At 47.6% G+C, this 16,958-nt stretch overlaps 1 protein-coding gene across 3 annotated transcripts; it reads left to right on the top strand.

Annotated features, from left to right (window-relative positions):
• Window positions 1–5,218: 5,218 nt before the first annotated feature.
• On the top strand, window positions 5,219–12,530 carry LOC138807149 (probable proline--tRNA ligase, mitochondrial). Of its 3 annotated transcripts, XM_069992747.1 has the most exons (3): window positions 5,285–5,615; window positions 9,298–9,407; window positions 10,250–12,530. In XM_069992747.1, the coding sequence occupies exon 3, from the start codon at window positions 10,278–10,280 to the stop codon at window positions 11,706–11,708; it is 1,431 nt and encodes a 476-aa protein (XP_069848848.1). In that variant the 5' UTR covers window positions 5,285–5,615; window positions 9,298–9,407; window positions 10,250–10,277; the 3' UTR covers window positions 11,709–12,530. The 3 variants fall into 3 exon arrangements, with proteins under 3 accessions (XP_069848850.1, XP_069848848.1, XP_069848849.1); XM_069992749.1 differs by lacking the exons at window positions 5,285–5,615; window positions 9,298–9,407 and adding an exon at window positions 5,219–5,273; XM_069992748.1 differs by lacking the exon at window positions 9,298–9,407.
• Window positions 12,531–16,958: the final 4,428 nt, after the last annotated feature.

The following is a 16,958-nucleotide window of genomic DNA, read 5'->3' as shown; positions in this document are numbered from 1 at the left end:
TTTTATTACAGTTAGCCTCAGTGGACTAAGATAATCAGACAGTTTAGATATATGGTCATTATTCTGGATGTTTCTATGAGATTGTCCTGAGGTACAAATAATATTTAGATCTATGTACTCATATGTGCTCAAAGAAGCTGGCCATGGAGGGAAGTTTGATTAGATAGGCAGGCAGGCAGGCAGGCAGGCAGACAGACAGACAGATACAAAGACAGTTGTTTTGTTTTGTTTTTTTGGGGTGTCGGGTCGTGAGGTCTGAACTCTGGGCCTGGGTGCTGTCCCTCAGCTCTTCAGCTCAAGGCTAGCGCTCTACCACTTGAGCCATAGTGCCACTTGCGGCTTTTTTTCTTTTTGCTTATGTGGTGCTGGGGAATCAAACCCAGGGCCTCAGGCATGCAAGGCAAGCGCTCTACCACTAAGCCACCTTCCCAGCCCAAGACAGTTTTTTTTTATGCCAGTACTGGAGCTTGAATACAGGGCCTAACACCATCCCTGAGCTTTTTTACTCAAAGCTGGCGTTCTGCCGGGTGCCAGTGGCTCATGCTTGCAATCCTAGCTACTTAGGAGGCTGAGATCTGAAAATTAAAGCCAGCCTGGGCAAGAAAGTCTGTGAGAACTCTTATCTCCAATTAATCACCAGAAAACTGGAAGTGGCACTGTGGCTCAAAGTGATTGAACACTAAGTTCCTAGGACCTTAAGTTCAAGCCCCACAACTGACAACAAAAAGGTAAAAAAGAAAAAGAAAAGAAGAGCTGTTGCTCTACCCCTTGAGCCTTACCTCCACTTCCACTTGCTGGTTACTTGGAGATAAGATTCTCACAGACTTTCCTGCCTAGACTGCCTTTGAACTATGATGCTGAGATCTCAGCCTCCTGATAGCTAGGATTGCAGCCATGAGCCACTGGTGCCATTGATTGATATATTAAACCACAAACCAAAAAAGCAGTATCTTCTGCTGAACCCAGTGCAGGGCTGAAGGTACAGAAAAGAGCAAATCTGAGCTCCAGAAGGAAGTCATGTGGCCAGGGACAATCAATAAGTTCTATGTGTCTCCAGAGCTGCAGGCACCAAGGTAGGTAGGGAGTGTTTCCTTCCATTTTTCTTTATGATAACTAACAAATGAACACATTTTTTTCTATCTTTTTTTTTCTTTTTGTAACTCATGAGGCTTTAATCATGAATAAGCTTTGTAAATCAAGGCTCCTATTGATTGATTGAAATGTCACCCAGAAAGTTGCTAGCAGTGACAAGGCCAGATGCTACGCCTTCAACACCCTGGAATTTCTGGGCAGGGAGTAAATTGGTTCTGACTCTGGCTGTCTGAAGGAGCTCCCCATTCCGTGCTCCCCAGTCCCCACTGCAGAGACTCCAGCAAACTCACGGCAAAATGCAGTCTGCTTGGCCTTTCTCCCAAGAGGGTCGTGAGCATTAATTAGTTACCATCGGTAAGTGCTCTGAAGATGTGGGGGTGTATAAACACAGCAAGTCATTAGGCCGCTCCACACCACTATGCTCTCTCTAGTCTACAGCCTGGGAAATGCTAATTGAGAAATAATTAACCCCCTCAGGGTGCAAAGGACGGACGCCTGGCTTTTCCAAGATTGGAAGGAAGGTAATGATGTACTTGAGGAGCAGAGAGAAATAAAAGGCTGCTTTGGATATGTGGATCCTGAGACATATAGATGGTGTGGCTCTGCCCTCAAAAGAGAAAAAGAGAGACAGGAAGAAAAAGAGAAAGAGAAGGGATATTGACAACTGAAACTTTGACTGAACTGTCTGGAGAGTACCTCTCCCATAGGGCTGGGCTGCAGAGGTCCAGGTAGAGACACAAGAACTCAGGTCCAAACCCAGGGGCTGATACAGATGCTAGTTATATGCTCTGAGCAGTGTTCTTCCCAACTGTAAGATTGTAATAATACTGTGCATGTCCCATTCCCTCCCTGAAGCCCTGTCATCAGGTTGTCTAGTACCTTTCCTGTAAACAAGACCATCTAACATTCTACTGATTCTAATATTAAAATCATTCCAGGAGAGACTATAAAATAGTGACACTCAGGCTCACCCCAAACCAACAACCAGCACCTCCTATGTATGGGGTAGGGAGTGCATGGTGATGATCCAATGAGGTCAAGGTTGATAACCACTGCTCTGGCTGGCACAGCAAGTAGTATGTCGGAAGCCACAAGAAATACAGGCCTAACCTTCACTACATCCCACGCATTCCTCACATTGCCTCAATGCATCCTGGTCTGTGTCGTCTTTGAGTATCCTGATCCCTCTACCTGGACATTCCATTTTATTCCCACCAACTATCTTGTCCTGGCAAACCCCATTTATCCTCAGATGGAATCCCTCCTTCCCAGTTTCCTACTGGGCTCCTCTCAGCTCCATGATACCCCTAATCACCTACATGTTGTTTCTGGAAGCTCCTGGAGCTAAGAGTTGTGTAGGCAGTGTGAGTTACAGTATCTTGCATTGGATTGGCATATATTGGGGAATCTATAAGTGGTAGTTGTTATTGGAAGAACTATGACATGGGGCTCACTCAAGACATTTGCACTGTGATACTCCCTGTGTCTTCAGCATTCTGCCTGAGAGAACTGCAAAGTTCTGTCACTCACCTCCTTGAGGTCTTTACTAAAACGTTGCCCTCTCAATAAGGCTTTCCGGGATCATTCTATTTAAAATTGCCTCTTTACATCGCCTTTATAATAGTGATTTTTTAAAATTTAAATAAATTGCAATCACCCTGCTCCACATTCCATTCTCCTTCCTATTAACTTTCTCCAGAACACTTGACAACCTCTGATTGACAGACCATGTCTTCCTTTTTTTAAAAAAATCACGTTATTGTAAAGATGATGAACAGAGGGGTTACATTACATAAGTAAGGTAATGACGACTTTTTTTCAGTGTTACCCCCTCCCTCGTTTTCTCCTACTTTCCTTCCTCTCCTGACTCTCTTCCCTGCAGGTTGTAAAGTGCATTTCCAATATAGTGCCTAGTGAGTATCATTGTTGCATTGATTCACCCTTAGTTCTACCATTTCTATGATTCCCCTTCCCTTCACAGACCCAAAATTCTGATATTTTGTTCATTATAGACTTCTAGTGTATTAATGTGTTAAGTTTGGCTTTTAAAAGTTAGCACACTGGCTGGGGGCTCACACATGTAATTCTAGCTACTCAGGAAGGTAAGATCTGAGGATCACAGTTTGAAGCCAGCTTGGGTAGACAAACCCAAGAGACTCATCTTCAATTAACCACACACACACACACACACACACACACACACACACACACACACACACCTCAAAAAAAGTTGGAAGTGGAGCTGTGGATCAAGTGGTAGAGCAATAGCCTTGAGGAAAAAAAATACTCAGGATAGTGCTCAGGTCCTGAGTTCAAGGCCCAGGAGCTGCACACACACATAAAAAGATGTAGTAATGAACTGGAAGTGGGTGGGTACCTCACTTGTAATTCTAGCTACTCAATAAGCAGAAATAGGAAGGATCAAGATTGGAGAGCAGCCTAGGCAAAAAGTAGGTATCCTTCTGTCGTCTCAGTTATGAATGATGCTTAAATAGGAGGATCTTAACCCAGGTGGGACTGAAGCAAAACATGAGCAAGGTCTTAATTCAAACCCCAATCCTGACCCCCCTCAAAAAAACCCCAACTGTATTAAAATCCTATTTGTCTGAGTTCTTTGCTGCCCTGCTTTAATTTAACTGTATTGGTTTATTGACTGCCTCCTCTTTCTAGAATGTAAGTTTCACTGACTGTAGTGGATTTTTTTTTTTTTTTTTTTTTTGGGTCCGGTCATGGGGCCTGAACTCTGGGCCTGGGCGCTGTCCCTCAGCTCTTCAGCTCAAGGCTAGTGTGCTACTCTTGAGCCACAGCGCCACTTCCGGCTTTTTTCTTTTTGCTTATGTGGTGCTGAGGAATCGAACCCAGGGCCTCAGGCATGCAAGGCAAGCGCTCTACCACTGAGCCACTTCCCAGCCCCTGTAGTGGATTTTCTTTGGTGTCTTCAACAGTGATTTTGCCCAAGGTAGCTGTTCAAAAAATACTTTGTGAATGAACATTTGAATTTGTATCTTTAAAAATGGGCCACTAAGCAGGGAGTCAGTTGCTCATGTCGGTAATCCTACTCAGGAGACTAAGATTTGAGGATCCAGATCAAAGCTAGCCTGGGCAAGAAAGTTTGTGAGATCTCCAGTTTATAACCAAAAAAGCTGGAAGTGGAGTTGTGTCTGAATTGGTAGAGAGCTAACTTTGACCACAAAAGCTCAAGGACAGTGCCCAGATCCTGACTTCAAGCTCCAAGATGCCTTCTCCCCCACCCCTCCCCACTCCCACACAAAGGCTGGCCACTGGAGCAAAGGTATTTTCTCCAACTGTTTTACAATTTTAAAGTTACTTATTGTGCTGGTTATTTATTTTTTGCTCAAGACTATTACTCGAGCCACAGCTCTACTTCTGGCTTTTTTGGTTGGTTAATTGTAGATAAGAGTCTCATTGACTTTCCTGTCTGGGCTGGCTTTGAACAGTGATCCTCAGATCTCAGCCTCTTGAGTAAGTAGGATTACAGGCCTAAAACATCGGCGCCTGAAAGGCTGGGTTGAAAGGATGAATTAAAAATATCTTCTAAGAGCCGGCGCTGGTGGCTCACGCCTGTAACCCTAGCTAGTTAGAAGGCTGCCATCTGAGGATCGTGGTTCAAAGCCAGCCCGGCCAGGAAAGTCGGTGAGACTCATCTCCAATTAACCACCGAAAGCTGGAAGTGGTGCTGTGGCTCAACGTGGTAGAGAAGTAACCTTGAGCAGAAATGAGTTGAAGGAGAGCTGAGGCCTGCGTTCAAGCCCCAGGACCTCCAAAACAACAACAAAAGACTTCTGCTGATGGTTGTCGTGATTACAAAGCAATCGACAATCCTTCAGAGAGTGGGGCGGAGCCTAGTAGTGGGCCGACTTTAACCATAGAGTTTTGCCTCCCTGATTCCTAGAGTGTACTTCCGGAGTGGTGACTCGCTATCTATCCCTCTACCCCCCCCCCGCCAATCTATGATCTTGGAACCGAAACCACTCTCTCATTGGTCCAATTTGCGGGAAAGCGTCTCTAGAGTGGGAAGGAGACAGAGAGGCGGGTCCGTCGATATTGGATACGGCTTGGCGATTGGCTAGAAAGTCAGAAGGCGGGGCTTGTGGCTGGTGGGCGCCGGCGCGCTGGCCTCGTGTAGCGGCGAGCAGCGGTGCTAGTCTGGGCCGCTGTTGGTGAGCTTGGTTTGGCGGCGGTGCGGGATCCCCAAAAGTGGCAGCGGGAACTGAGGGCTGAGCCTTGGCACGGGGCCCTAGAAGCTGGCGTCTATTCTCCCTTGCGCGGTGATTTGGGGCGGGGTCACAACTGCAGACTCGTGGCTGTGGCTGTCCCCGGCTCTGAGGGAGGGCGGCACTTCCGCCCGGTTAGCCTCGGAGGGCAGAGCCCCGTGTCCTCTAGCCAGCCGAGCTGCCCCTCACTCGTCCGGAAGCGTTGACTGGACCAAGGTCATCCCCTGGTCTTCCTGAGCTAGCGTTTAGAGCCCGGTGTGGCGCGCCCGTGCTGTGTTCTGACGCCAGGTCCGTGATGGGAGCAGATTTGGAGGCGCGTTTCTTGGCCTACGGGGTGGATCTACACCCATCGCTGTCGCCTAACACACTGACTTCACAAACTCAGACCATGATTTGGGCATAATAGTAGTTAGTATAATAATAACAAACGCTCCATGGTACTTCCAGGCACCGTTGTGAACACTTGGAGTATGGCTTTCTTGATTGGATGGGGCAGCGGGGCTGGAAGGGCTGACTGCCCCTCAACAAAGCGGGTACTCTGAGTGATTGACCAGCTTTGCCCGAGTCTGAAGCATTGGACATGCTTTCGTTTTTATATTTGACAAATTTGAAAATTAGGGTTATATTAATCCCTATTGTGTAAGCAGAAGGGGCTGGAGCCAGAGGACTTAATTCTCATTTAAATTCTCTAGCTAATTATTACACCCCTTTCCTTTTTCATTTATTAATATATTTGTCAAGAAATGTTAATAGTAGCCTAAATATTAGGCATTGTGCTACACCATGAAATACATCAATCAATGTGGAAAACCTCATAGAACTCAGTTTTGTGGAGGATTGTGACATGAAACCATGCATCCCCAGTGCCTGACACAGTGGTGTCTCAAAACAGTTGTGGAGTGGTTCTGGTACAGTTTCCTGTAAGGAGGAGTGAGCTGAGGGAGTAACTTCCTGTGTGGAGGAGGAGGAGAAAGCTGCTTGTAGTAAGTGAACTTTGAAGAGTTTGAGTTGCTGGGAGGTGAGAGAGTTTGGCTAGTTTTGGGGAATGGTGAGTGATTTGGCAGCATGTACAGACAATAGGATAAGAAGCTGAAAGAGGTGTGTTGGGCTGAAAATACAAAATGCTTTGATGCCATCCTGAGAAATCTATGATGGGCAGCTGCTAATGGATTGTGAACTGGGGAGTGATTGGGTCAGCTGGCTTTCTAGCAGTCATATGGAGACTGATCTGATAGGTAAAGAATCATTCCATCAGTTTTTGTTTTGTTTTGTTTTTTTGTCGCTTGTGGATCTTGAACTCTGGGCCTGAGTGCTGTCCCTTAGCTCTTCAGCTCAAGGCTAGGGCTCTACCACTTGAGCTACAGCACCACTTCCGGTTTTCTGGTGGTTTATTGGAGATAAGAGTTTCATGGACTTTCCTGCCCCGGCTGGATTTGAACTGAGTTCCTCAGATCTCTGCCTCTTGAGTGGCTAGGATTACAGGCATGAGCCACCGGCGCCGGCTCCATCAGTTCTTTGATAGAATATTTATTCAGTGTCTGCTGTGTCCAGACACTGCTGATTGCTGCAAATACTTCCTGAAATAAACATAGTTCTTGCACTTAGCAGAATTTCTGGTCTGAATTACTGCAGGTGCACAGCTAGGCCTCTGCAGTGTCTTCCAGTGTAGACTAGCAGTATCTGCATCACCTGGGCACTCCTTAGAAGTTCTCAGTACTGGACATGCTGACTCACATAGAATCGCAGTTTAAGGCCAGCTCAAGCAAAAGATTCACCTCATCCAATGAAAGCTGTGTGTAGTTTGTGTATACCAGAGCATAAGTGGAAGACCCTATCTAAAAAAAAAAAAATCAAAGAGGGCCAGGAGTATGGCTTAAGTAGTAAGAGTATGGCTTAAGTAGTAAGAATGCTGCTACAGGTTCTCTTCCCATGCTCCAGATCTGTGGAATCAGAAACTCAGGTTGGGGTCTTCAGTGGTGGATTGTTTTTCATTGGCATAACTGGAGAGCTGTGCTCAGTAACCTGTACTCAGCATGCTGCCAGTTCTTCATAGACTACTGAGGAGAGATATTCACTAGAGTCTTTACCCTTTGACTCATTAAATCCATTTGTGAAATGTTCCCTAAACATAAAACAAAACAAAAAAAAAAGAAGCCACCTGTTCATTATGTAATAGAAAGCAACTCTGGTTGCTGCTTCTACTATAGTCCATCAGTGAAAATCAGTAGAAGTTTGGAAGCCATTAGACATAGGAGATATTTTGTAAACTCAAAAAAAAAAAAATAACATCTTCATTGGACATTGTCTAGTATGCTGAGGAAACAGTTGGGCTTTGCCAGCATGCAGCTAAAAAGAGGAAATCTGGCAGCCATGTGAGCAGTCACCCACCCAAGAAGTGATTAGTGCTTGATGGAGACCTTGCAGAGAAATGAGTCTTTCAGGGTGTGGGGAGTAGAACAAGGAAAGCTTTCCAGAGGACAAGATGGCCATCCTGCAGCTTGGAGGCTGGGTAGCTATTGCTATGCAAATGAGTATGTCCAAAAGAGACTGTGTTTGGAAGAACGGAGAGGACAGCATAGAGGTGAGACTGCAGGGCCAGCGCACTGCCAGGGCATGCTGTGTACACCTCAAGGTCAAAGCTTAACCTTAATCCCGAGGCAGGCAGGAAAACATTTCAACAACAAAATCGGCATTGTTGTCTGTGTGAACCGTTGAAGGAGGCAGGAATCCTAGCCGGAGATCTATGAGGAGGCTGTTGGCGACCGCTGGGGTGGTGATCTGGACCTGGACCTGTGGATGTGAGGGGTGGGGTGGGGGGAGGAGCCCTTAGGGCTCGTGAATATGGCGGTAGTTAAGGGTCAGAGTAGGTGAACCCAGGTTGGTTTCTGCTTTGGGTGGAGGGAGGCAAGTGGTGTGGTGCAGAGTGATAGGCAGCTCTGGAGAATGGGGTTGGGGAAGATGATAGTTCATGCAGCAGTGCCCACTCACGGGGATCAGGCGGATATGTAGGTCTGGAGCCCCACACCGAGGGGAGATGTGGACTGGCCAGCTAGCCTGTGCTGTGAGGAGGTGGAGGGACACAGTATGCAGCCATTATATCCACTGTACATTGTGTTAAAAATGAACTATGTAGGAAGTGGAGCTGTGGCTCAAAGTGATAGATTGCTAGCCTTGAACACAAAGGCTCAAGGACAGTGCCTAGGCCCTGAGTTCAGGCCCCAGGACTGACAAAACAAAAACAAACTATGTAATTTGAGGGTAGGAATAGGAGAATGGGGGAGAATGAAGGAAGGGGTAGCATTGACCAAGAAGCATTGTACTTATAACCTGATTTATGAATTGCAACTCCTTTGTACACTGCTTAATTATAACAGTAATTTTTTTAAAAAGAGACAAGAGATTATAACAATATGTTAGTGTAAGGTCTGCTCCTCGATGGCGAGCAGACTCCACCCTCCTCGCAGCAAAGTCTCCACCCAGTACCTGAGTTACCTAGGCAACTGGGACACCTGGGAGAGGTCACATCTGCATCCGCTGAGGTCACATCTGAATTTGATGTGGCCACACCTTTCTCCACCCATACCCTAGATAAGGGCTAGCGCAGGCCCAGACGTGTGCGCTCTCGCTCTCTCGCTCTCTCGCTCTCTCGCTCTCTCGCTCGCTCTCTCTCTCTCTCTCTCTCTCTCTCTCTCTCTCTCTGTTCTTTTCTTGCTCTCTCTGCTCTTTTCTAGCTCTTTTCTCTCTCTTTCCTCTCTCTTTCCTCTCTCTTTCCCAGCTCTCTCTCTTTTCCCAGCCACGTGGAGTGCCAACCTTGCCTGGTCCCAGCAGGTCTACTGAATAAACCTACCCCTTACCTGAATACCACGTGCGTGGTGCAGTTCTTACTCGGCTACCTCTTTTTAAAAACCTAACAGCAGCAGTTGTCTGAGGGATTCTAATTTATTTCCTTTGTTTCACTTACTTTCCTCAGTTTTCTAAAATAATAGCAATAGCAAATGTCCACCTAGTTTTGGTATGTGCCAGAAACTCTTCTAGGAACTTTTTCTGACTCTTCCAAAAGTCCCACGGTAAACCTACAAGGTAGGTCCCCTTGTTACTGCATTTCACGTGTGAAACTGGGAAAAGGAGCTAAGGGATGTGTTGTAGACTACACGAAGGCTGGCAGATGAGGCCCACCTGGAGTTCAGGCTGTCTGATGCTAGAGCCTATACACATGCTGCACAGGTTGTAGGGTTTTGGTTTGTTGTTGTTTTGCTAGCCTTGAACTCAGGGCCTGGTCTCTGTCTCTGAGCCTCTGTGCTCAAGGTTAGCATTCTACCACTTGAGCCACAGTGCCATTTCTGGCTTTTTCTCTGTTTATGTGGTACTGAGGAATCGAACCCAGTGTTTCATGCAGCTATTCAACTACTCTACCACTAAGCCACATTCCTAGCACCACTAAGTTGTGTTTTCATAGTAAGTAAAATACTGATTTTAAAAAAAGGAGAGGGTCTGGGCATTGGTGGATCATGCCTGTAATCCTAGCTTCTGAGGATCAAGGTTCGAATCCAGCCCTGGCAGAAAAAAAAATCTATGAGATTCTTTTCTCCAATTAACTGCCAAAATGCCATAAGTGGAGCTGTGTTTCAAGTGGTAGAGTGCTAGCAGTGAGCAAAAAAGCTCAGGGACAGTATGTAGGCCCTGACTTCAAGCCCCAGGATCAGTGCCTGTGCATGCAGGTGCATGCGTGCGCGCTCGCGTGCACACACACACACAAGGAAAAGTAAGAGATAACAGAAGTATGCTAGAATATTAGAAGTGGAAGGATTTACACTTGCACAATCAGTGGATGTTCTGGGACTTCACTGGATCCCAGGCTGAATGGCTGCTTGTGGTATCAGAACTCAGTTAACATTCATCCTGCACAACTTGTTTTTCTGTAGGTGGTGGGCTTCCCTGAGGAGGACCATCATGGAAGGGCTACTGACAAGATGCAGAGCATTGTGTACCCTGGCCACCTGCAGTCTCCAGCTCTCCAGATATGTTCCCCACAGGTGTCACCACTGTGCTCCAGAGAAAAGGCAGCGCCTGGTACTGTCTAAAATGTTCCAGCCACAGAACCTTCGGGAAGACCAGATGCCCATCCCGGAGGGCAAATCTGACAGCTTGACCTGTAAGAGCCAGAGATTGATGCTGCAGGTGGGCCTGATCCTCCCAGCCAGCCCCGGCTGTTACCACCTCCTGCCGTACACCGTACGTGCCATGGAGAAGCTTGTGCGGGTGATAGACCAGGAGATGCAGGCCATTGGGGGACAGAAAGTCAACTTGCCCAGCCTCTGCCCGGCAGAGCTCTGGCAAGCCACCGGCCGCTGGGACCTGATGGGCAAAGAGCTGCTTAAACTTAGAGACAGGCACAGCAAAGAATACTGCTTAGGACCGACTCACGAGGAAGCTGTGACAGCCCTGGTTGCCTCCCAGAAGAAACTGTCCTACAAACAGCTCCCCTTCCTGCTCTACCAGGTGACAAGGAAGTTTCGGGATGAGCCCAGGCCCCGCTTTGGTCTTCTTCGTGGCCGGGAGTTCTACATGAAGGATATGTACACCTTTGACTCCTCACCAGAGGCTGCCCAGCACACCTACAGGCTGGTGTGTGATGCCTACTGCGGCCTATTTGACAGGCTAGGGCTGCCGTTTCTCAAGGCCCAGGCAGATGTGGGCAGCATTGGGGGCATGCTGTCTCACGAGTTTCAGCTCCCAGCAGATGTTGGAGAGGACCAGCTTGCAGTCTGTCCCAGTTGCAACTTCTCAGCCAACATAGAGCTGCTAGACCCGTCACAAACAAACTGCCCTACCTGTCAGGGCCCACTGACACAAACCAAAGGCATCGAGGTGGGGCACACGTTCTACTTGGGTACCAAGTACTCCTCCATTTTCAATGCTCAGTTTACCAATGCCCATGGCAAACCATCCCTGGCTGAAATGGGGTGCTATGGCTTGGGGGTAACACGGATCTTGGCTGCTGCCATTGAAGTGTTTTCTACAGAAGACTGCATCCGCTGGCCCAGCCTCCTGGCTCCTTACCAAGTCTGCCTCCTCCCCCCTAAGAAGGGCAGCAAAGAGACCGAGGCCACTGAGCTAACTGGGCACCTGTATGACCACATCACAGAGGTGGTGCCTCAGCTCCGTGGGGAAGTTGTGCTGGATGACAGGACCCATCTGACCATTGGAAACAGGCTGAAGGATGCTGACAAGTTGGGCTACCCCTTTGTGATAATCACTGGCAAGAGGGCCCTGGAGGACCCCGCACACTTTGAGGTTTGGTGCCAGAACACTGGTGAGGTGGTCTTCCTCACCCAAGAGGGAGTCATGGAATTACTGAGGACGCATGTGCAGGTTGTCTGAGTGCCACAGCCCTGCTCTATCCTACAGCCAACATGGCCACTTGCACTGCACTTGCTCCCCAACTCTAGGTATGCCATTCCTTTTATAGTCCATTCTGGAAGCTTCTGTGAGGAGGCCAAGGAGCATGAAAGAGACTTGAGTCTGGCCTTGGCTCTTGGGTGAATCATTTCCCCTGTCAACTCAGTTTCCCTGTACATAGGAGGGGAATGTTGATGGCCAAGGACCATCTGCTTCTCCCACCCGTCCTAGAGTCTGAGTCTGTGAAGCCTGAGGAAAGCTGGGCGCTGGTAGCTCACGGTATTCCTAGCTAGTCAGGAGGCTGAGATCTGGAGATCACAGTTGAAAGCCATGAAAGCAAGAAAGTTCATGAGACTTTTATTTCCAGTTAACCACCAGAAAACTGAAAGTGGTGCTATGGCTCCAAGTGTTACAGTGCTAGTCTTGAGAAAAAAGAGCTCTTGGACAGTGCCTGGGTCCTGAGTTCAAGCCCCATGACTGACAAAAAAAGAAAAGAAAGAAAATGAAGTAAGCTAAGCTGAGAGTGGAGGGAAAGAACCCAGAGATCTGATTGCTACCAGCTCAATGGTTACTTAACACACCCACTCCCTGCCAGCCTGTTTCCCCATCTGTAATATAAGGAGGTGGAGGTAGACCTGTGAAGTCCTTACAGTTGTAACTGGGTGTTTCCATGAGGTTCATGACTGGCAGGCCTGGTTTCTCCTATCCTCCATGGGCTGAACTTCCTACAAACTTGACTTTGCCTTTACAGTGGCTTCTTCCTGAGATCATGTCCTTTGATTGAATAAAGTCACATTATTGGAATGAGTCATCAACATTCATTTGAAACAAAAATAACAGCTACTGTTTTAACCACTCACCTGCCTTAATTTTTATTAATTCCACACTCAAGAAAGTGAAGCTGGGTGCTGGTGGCCCATACCTGTAATCCTAGCTACTCAGGAGTCTGAGATCTGAGGATTGCAGTTCAAAGCTAGCCCAGGCAAGAAAGCCCATGAGACTCTTGTCTCCAATAGACCAAAGTGGCGCTGTGGCTCAAATGGTAGAGCGCTAGCCTTGATCTGAAGAACTGAGGGACAGCGCCCAGGCCCAGAGTTCAAGGCCCTACAACTGGCAAAAAAAAAGACATGTCTTCCTAATCATTTCTATCACTTTTTTTTTAGTCCTGGGGCTTGAACTTAGCCTTAGTCTATCTGTGCTCAAGGGTAGTACTCTACTACTTGAGCCACAGTGCCACTTAAGGCTTTTTCTGTTTATGAGGACTCGAGCCCAAGGCTTCATGCATGCTAGGCAAACACTCTACCACTAAGCGACATTCCAGCTCCAGAAGATATTGTTTTCAACTGTTTCTCCCAACAGATACCAGGGGCAGCACGGTTCAGCCCTACAGTGACCTTGTTCTGGATTCAGATTGGATTCCAGCGCCACGATAGGGGTAACTGTTAAAAGCTAGCTGGTTTCTGCCTTGATCCTGTGAGGAGCTGCAGGTAGCCCTGTGTGGCCACAGTAGTGTCACCTATTTTCCTTGCTGCTCTAGGATCACCATGTGTCTGGGTCTAACAAGAGCCTATCACGGCCAAGCTCAAAGCCACCTCCTGAAAAGTTGCCCGAGCTCCTGGAACAATTCTTCCCTCTACCTACAGTGGCATTCCTTCTTGTTTCACACAGACACAGTTCCCTGGCCTCGTCATGGATGCTGAGCCTTCTGGGGCTAGGTATTATCACCTGGTGCCCTGCAGTTCTTTTGGCCAGCTTCCCAACTACTATGCATCTTGGCAGCCTGCGATGGCTGTTGCTGTTATTGCTAGGGTAGCCCTGCTCCCTCACACACAAAGTTTCTCAGCACATGTCTGTTAGCACAGTGGCTTCCAGACATTCCTTTGGAGCTCTGGGTCCCTTTATGATACCTTAGGTTTTTGAGGCCAGGAGAGGAGGATTATGAGAGCAAACCTGGACAAGCTAGATTGCAAGACTGAGTCTCTTACCTTAGCACATTAGAAGTTCCTGGGTTCCTCATTTTAGTTTCTGGTTCTGATGTGAGCTGGAAGCCTAGGCATCTAGAAGTTCACAACTTTCCAGAAAACTACACTGCATGTATGGAGATCTCACAATGAAAAACCCTGTATTACAAACATATACTAACTCAAAAACGAGATTTTAGCTGGGTGCTGGTGGCTCAAGCCTGTAATCCTAGCTACTCAGGAGGCTGAGATTTGAGGATTATGGTTCAAAGCCAGTCAGGACAGGAAAGTCTGTGAGACTCTTATTTCCATTTAACCACCAGAAAACCACAAGTGGTTCTAAAGCTCAAAGTGGTAGAGCACTAGCCTTGAGCAAAGGGACAGTGTCCAGGACCCTAGTTCAAGTCCCACTACCAACATTAAAAAAAAAAGGGGGTTTTAGGATTAGCAAGCAAGTTAATTTTAAACCTAATAAATGTATGCTTCCCTGAGTGATTTGAGGGTGATAATAGACTCCTGCTGGCTGAGAATGAGGTTCAGTTCACAGCTGGGAAACAGCCTGGAGCTGGAAGAAAGTGCTGCACACCATCTAACTGGCAGGTGTCAGCCAGCCATCACTGACTCTTTGGACTGTTATGTTGGAGGAAGGGAAGATGGACAGGGTCAGGCTTTGAGCTGCCAAAGGCCTCATAAGCTGCTGAAATTGGTACCTAACCTTTTTATTCAATAGGGAGACATGCAAGGGCATCCTGATTGCTAAGCCAGAGTTTCTTCTGGCAGCCAGGGGCAGTGTGGTATAGTATGAAGATCATAGCCTTGAAGAGACATAATCCTGGATTCACCACTTACTGGGGATGTGACCTGAGACAAATTGCTTGTCCTTTGCACGTCTGAGTCTTCATCGCTAAAATGCTCAAGTTAATGGCACCTACTTTGTAATCTGAGGCTGAGATCACTGTTGTAAAAGGCTTAACCCTCAGTCTATATTTGAGAAACCCTGCCCTTACACCTGAGGATTTCCAGTGATTTAGGAAGTCCCTCTGGGAGCTCAGGCTCTGTTGCTAACATTGTTAGCTTAAGACCTGGATCTTGTTCTCTTGGCATGATGCTTTATGGCCTTTCTTTCTGGGAAAAGTCAGGAGTAAGAACTGGGTGCCACCTGCAGATCATCTCCTTGGAAATATTCACACAGTGTCCTTTACTCAGTTCTGTAACTGCTGGGTTTACCTCTTGCCATAAATTGATGAAATGGGATGTTGGCAAAAGTTAACAGGCACAGGCTAGATTATCATTGCTTATTCCTTGGGGAGATCTAGAGGCAACTATCTGGGAAATAACAGAATTAAATCTTAGGGACAAAGGCTGATGCATAACAAACACATCATGTAAGTCAAGCTTAGAATGTAAACCAAGGGCTTCATTAATATTGTTTTAATAGAAGAAACACCTGCTAGGTGATCAATAAAGGAATTTAGCAAAAATCTGTTGAAATCACTACTTCCTTAACTGCTTGAATACCAAGCCTCTTCGGAGTTCTGCATTAGGATGCCAGGATGCTTTCTGGTACAGATTGCTTAGAATACAAGGCTTGCTTTTATTGGGGCAAAAATTTTGTGATATCAGCACACTCTTAAACACTTAAAAAAAATCAAGGTTAGTTTAAAACAGTAACTTACATAATGGGAATAAGACAGCGATGTACCTGATTTTCCTCAGAGTTCCTGCATCCCCCCTCACTTTCCTTGTCTGTGCACTGGTGACAATATCTGTCTCAGCAGGTGTAGACAGGCAGTTTACCCCTATATTAAGGGCAGTTCTTGTACAGTAGGTACACCATGGGCCAGCTGAAGTGGGTGGCATCCTAGTGCAAGAATGTGTCCACTGCTGCCAAGCCAGCAGCAGGCTAACAAGCTCCCATGGTTGAACTCAATTGCCCATAGCTAATGAAAATGAGTGGAGGAGGCACACACTGGGTAACTGTAATGGCAGACTCCCCTTTTGCTTCCCCAGAGCACAGATTCTGTGGGGTGATGGGAGCCCCACTGATGGGCATGTCAGGTGCTGTAGGGATCTGGCAATGGGTTGTGGCAGAGGTTTTGCAGATAACTGGTTCTAGGCAGACAGCCAGGTGGGGACAGTGTGTGACAGTGAGGGCCAAGGCCTTACCACAAGCATGGAGTAAGGGCAGCTGAGTCAACTGTGAAGTTAGGAGCTGGTCAGCAGTGCTGGAACTCAGTGTTCACAGCAGGCTTCCTCACCCAACTTTGTGCCCTTGTCAGCAGTGTTTCATCCCAACTCAATCCCCAGCTGCCACCCTATATCCACAGAGGTAACAGACATAAGTTGGACGGTCTCCCTCCATGGCTGACTGCTGGCTCTGGGAAGGAAGAAGGGCTGCGCTTGGGTGCTTTCAGGTCAAGGGCCCAGAAGTGGAGAAGGAGGAGTTCTGACCTCCTGTCAGGGAAGCAGATGTAGCAGCACATAACTTGGCCTTGTCCTCATCCTTCCACCTCCATGGACCTCCATTTCCCCATCTCAGTAGGGGAAGGGGAAGTTTAAGTTCTTCTTGGGACCATCTGGAGTCCCAGGAATGTATACAGTGACCAGGAAGGCACCAGATAAGTCTCCTCTCTCTGGCAGGAAGCATCTGCCTCCCAGGGTAACTACACCATCTCCACACACCCCTGCCCTGCCTCCTGAAGAAGGCCAGCAATTGAATGCCACGTGTGCCTGCCCCACCTTGAGTTTGTTCTGCATAGAGGGTTAACAGAAGCCAGGAGCCTTCTTGAGGGAGGAAAAGACAGTCACATAGGGCTCAAGCCTAGGATTGCTCTTGCTGGGGCTTGTGTTTACAAGTGGGGACCTGGGAACAGACACTGGCTTATTGTATTCCTTTGTGCATTGGTTCCTTTGTTCTTCCTTTGTTTTCCTGATAGACACTCAGGAAACTCCGTGGTCCCAAAAGCTGAAGCTCAGCTGTGGGGAGTGGCAGTGAACACCTGGACACACAGGTGCACTGCAGTGTCTGAGAGGCAGGGGCAGATGTCAGAGGGCAAGGATGGGGTGCATGCCTATCAGGGAAGGGCCAGCTCTGCTGGCAGCTGGAAACACAGTGGAGGAGGAAGATAAGCAGGGGTTTAGTGGGTAGACCAGGCAGAGAAAGCACATACCTAGTCAAGGGAACTAGAGCAAAGGTTTGTGGAAGGAACTGAAATGGGCTGTGTGGACAATAGGGAGAGGCCAGCCCAGCCCAGTGATGTGTTGCTTATTT

Source organism: Dipodomys merriami, unplaced genomic scaffold (assembly GCF_024711535.1).
Source record: "Dipodomys merriami isolate MVZ:Mamm:240054 unplaced genomic scaffold, mDipMer1.0.p SCAF_412, whole genome shotgun sequence".
Classification (NCBI taxonomy): domain Eukaryota; kingdom Metazoa; phylum Chordata; class Mammalia; order Rodentia; family Heteromyidae; genus Dipodomys; species Dipodomys merriami.
This window is presented reverse-complemented; position numbering and strand designations above follow the sequence as displayed.

Coding starts and splice junctions, on each gene's coding strand:
- LOC138807149 (XM_069992749.1), top strand. CDS start 10,278: ATGGAAGGGCTACTGACAAGATGCAGAGCATTGTGTACCCTGGCCACC.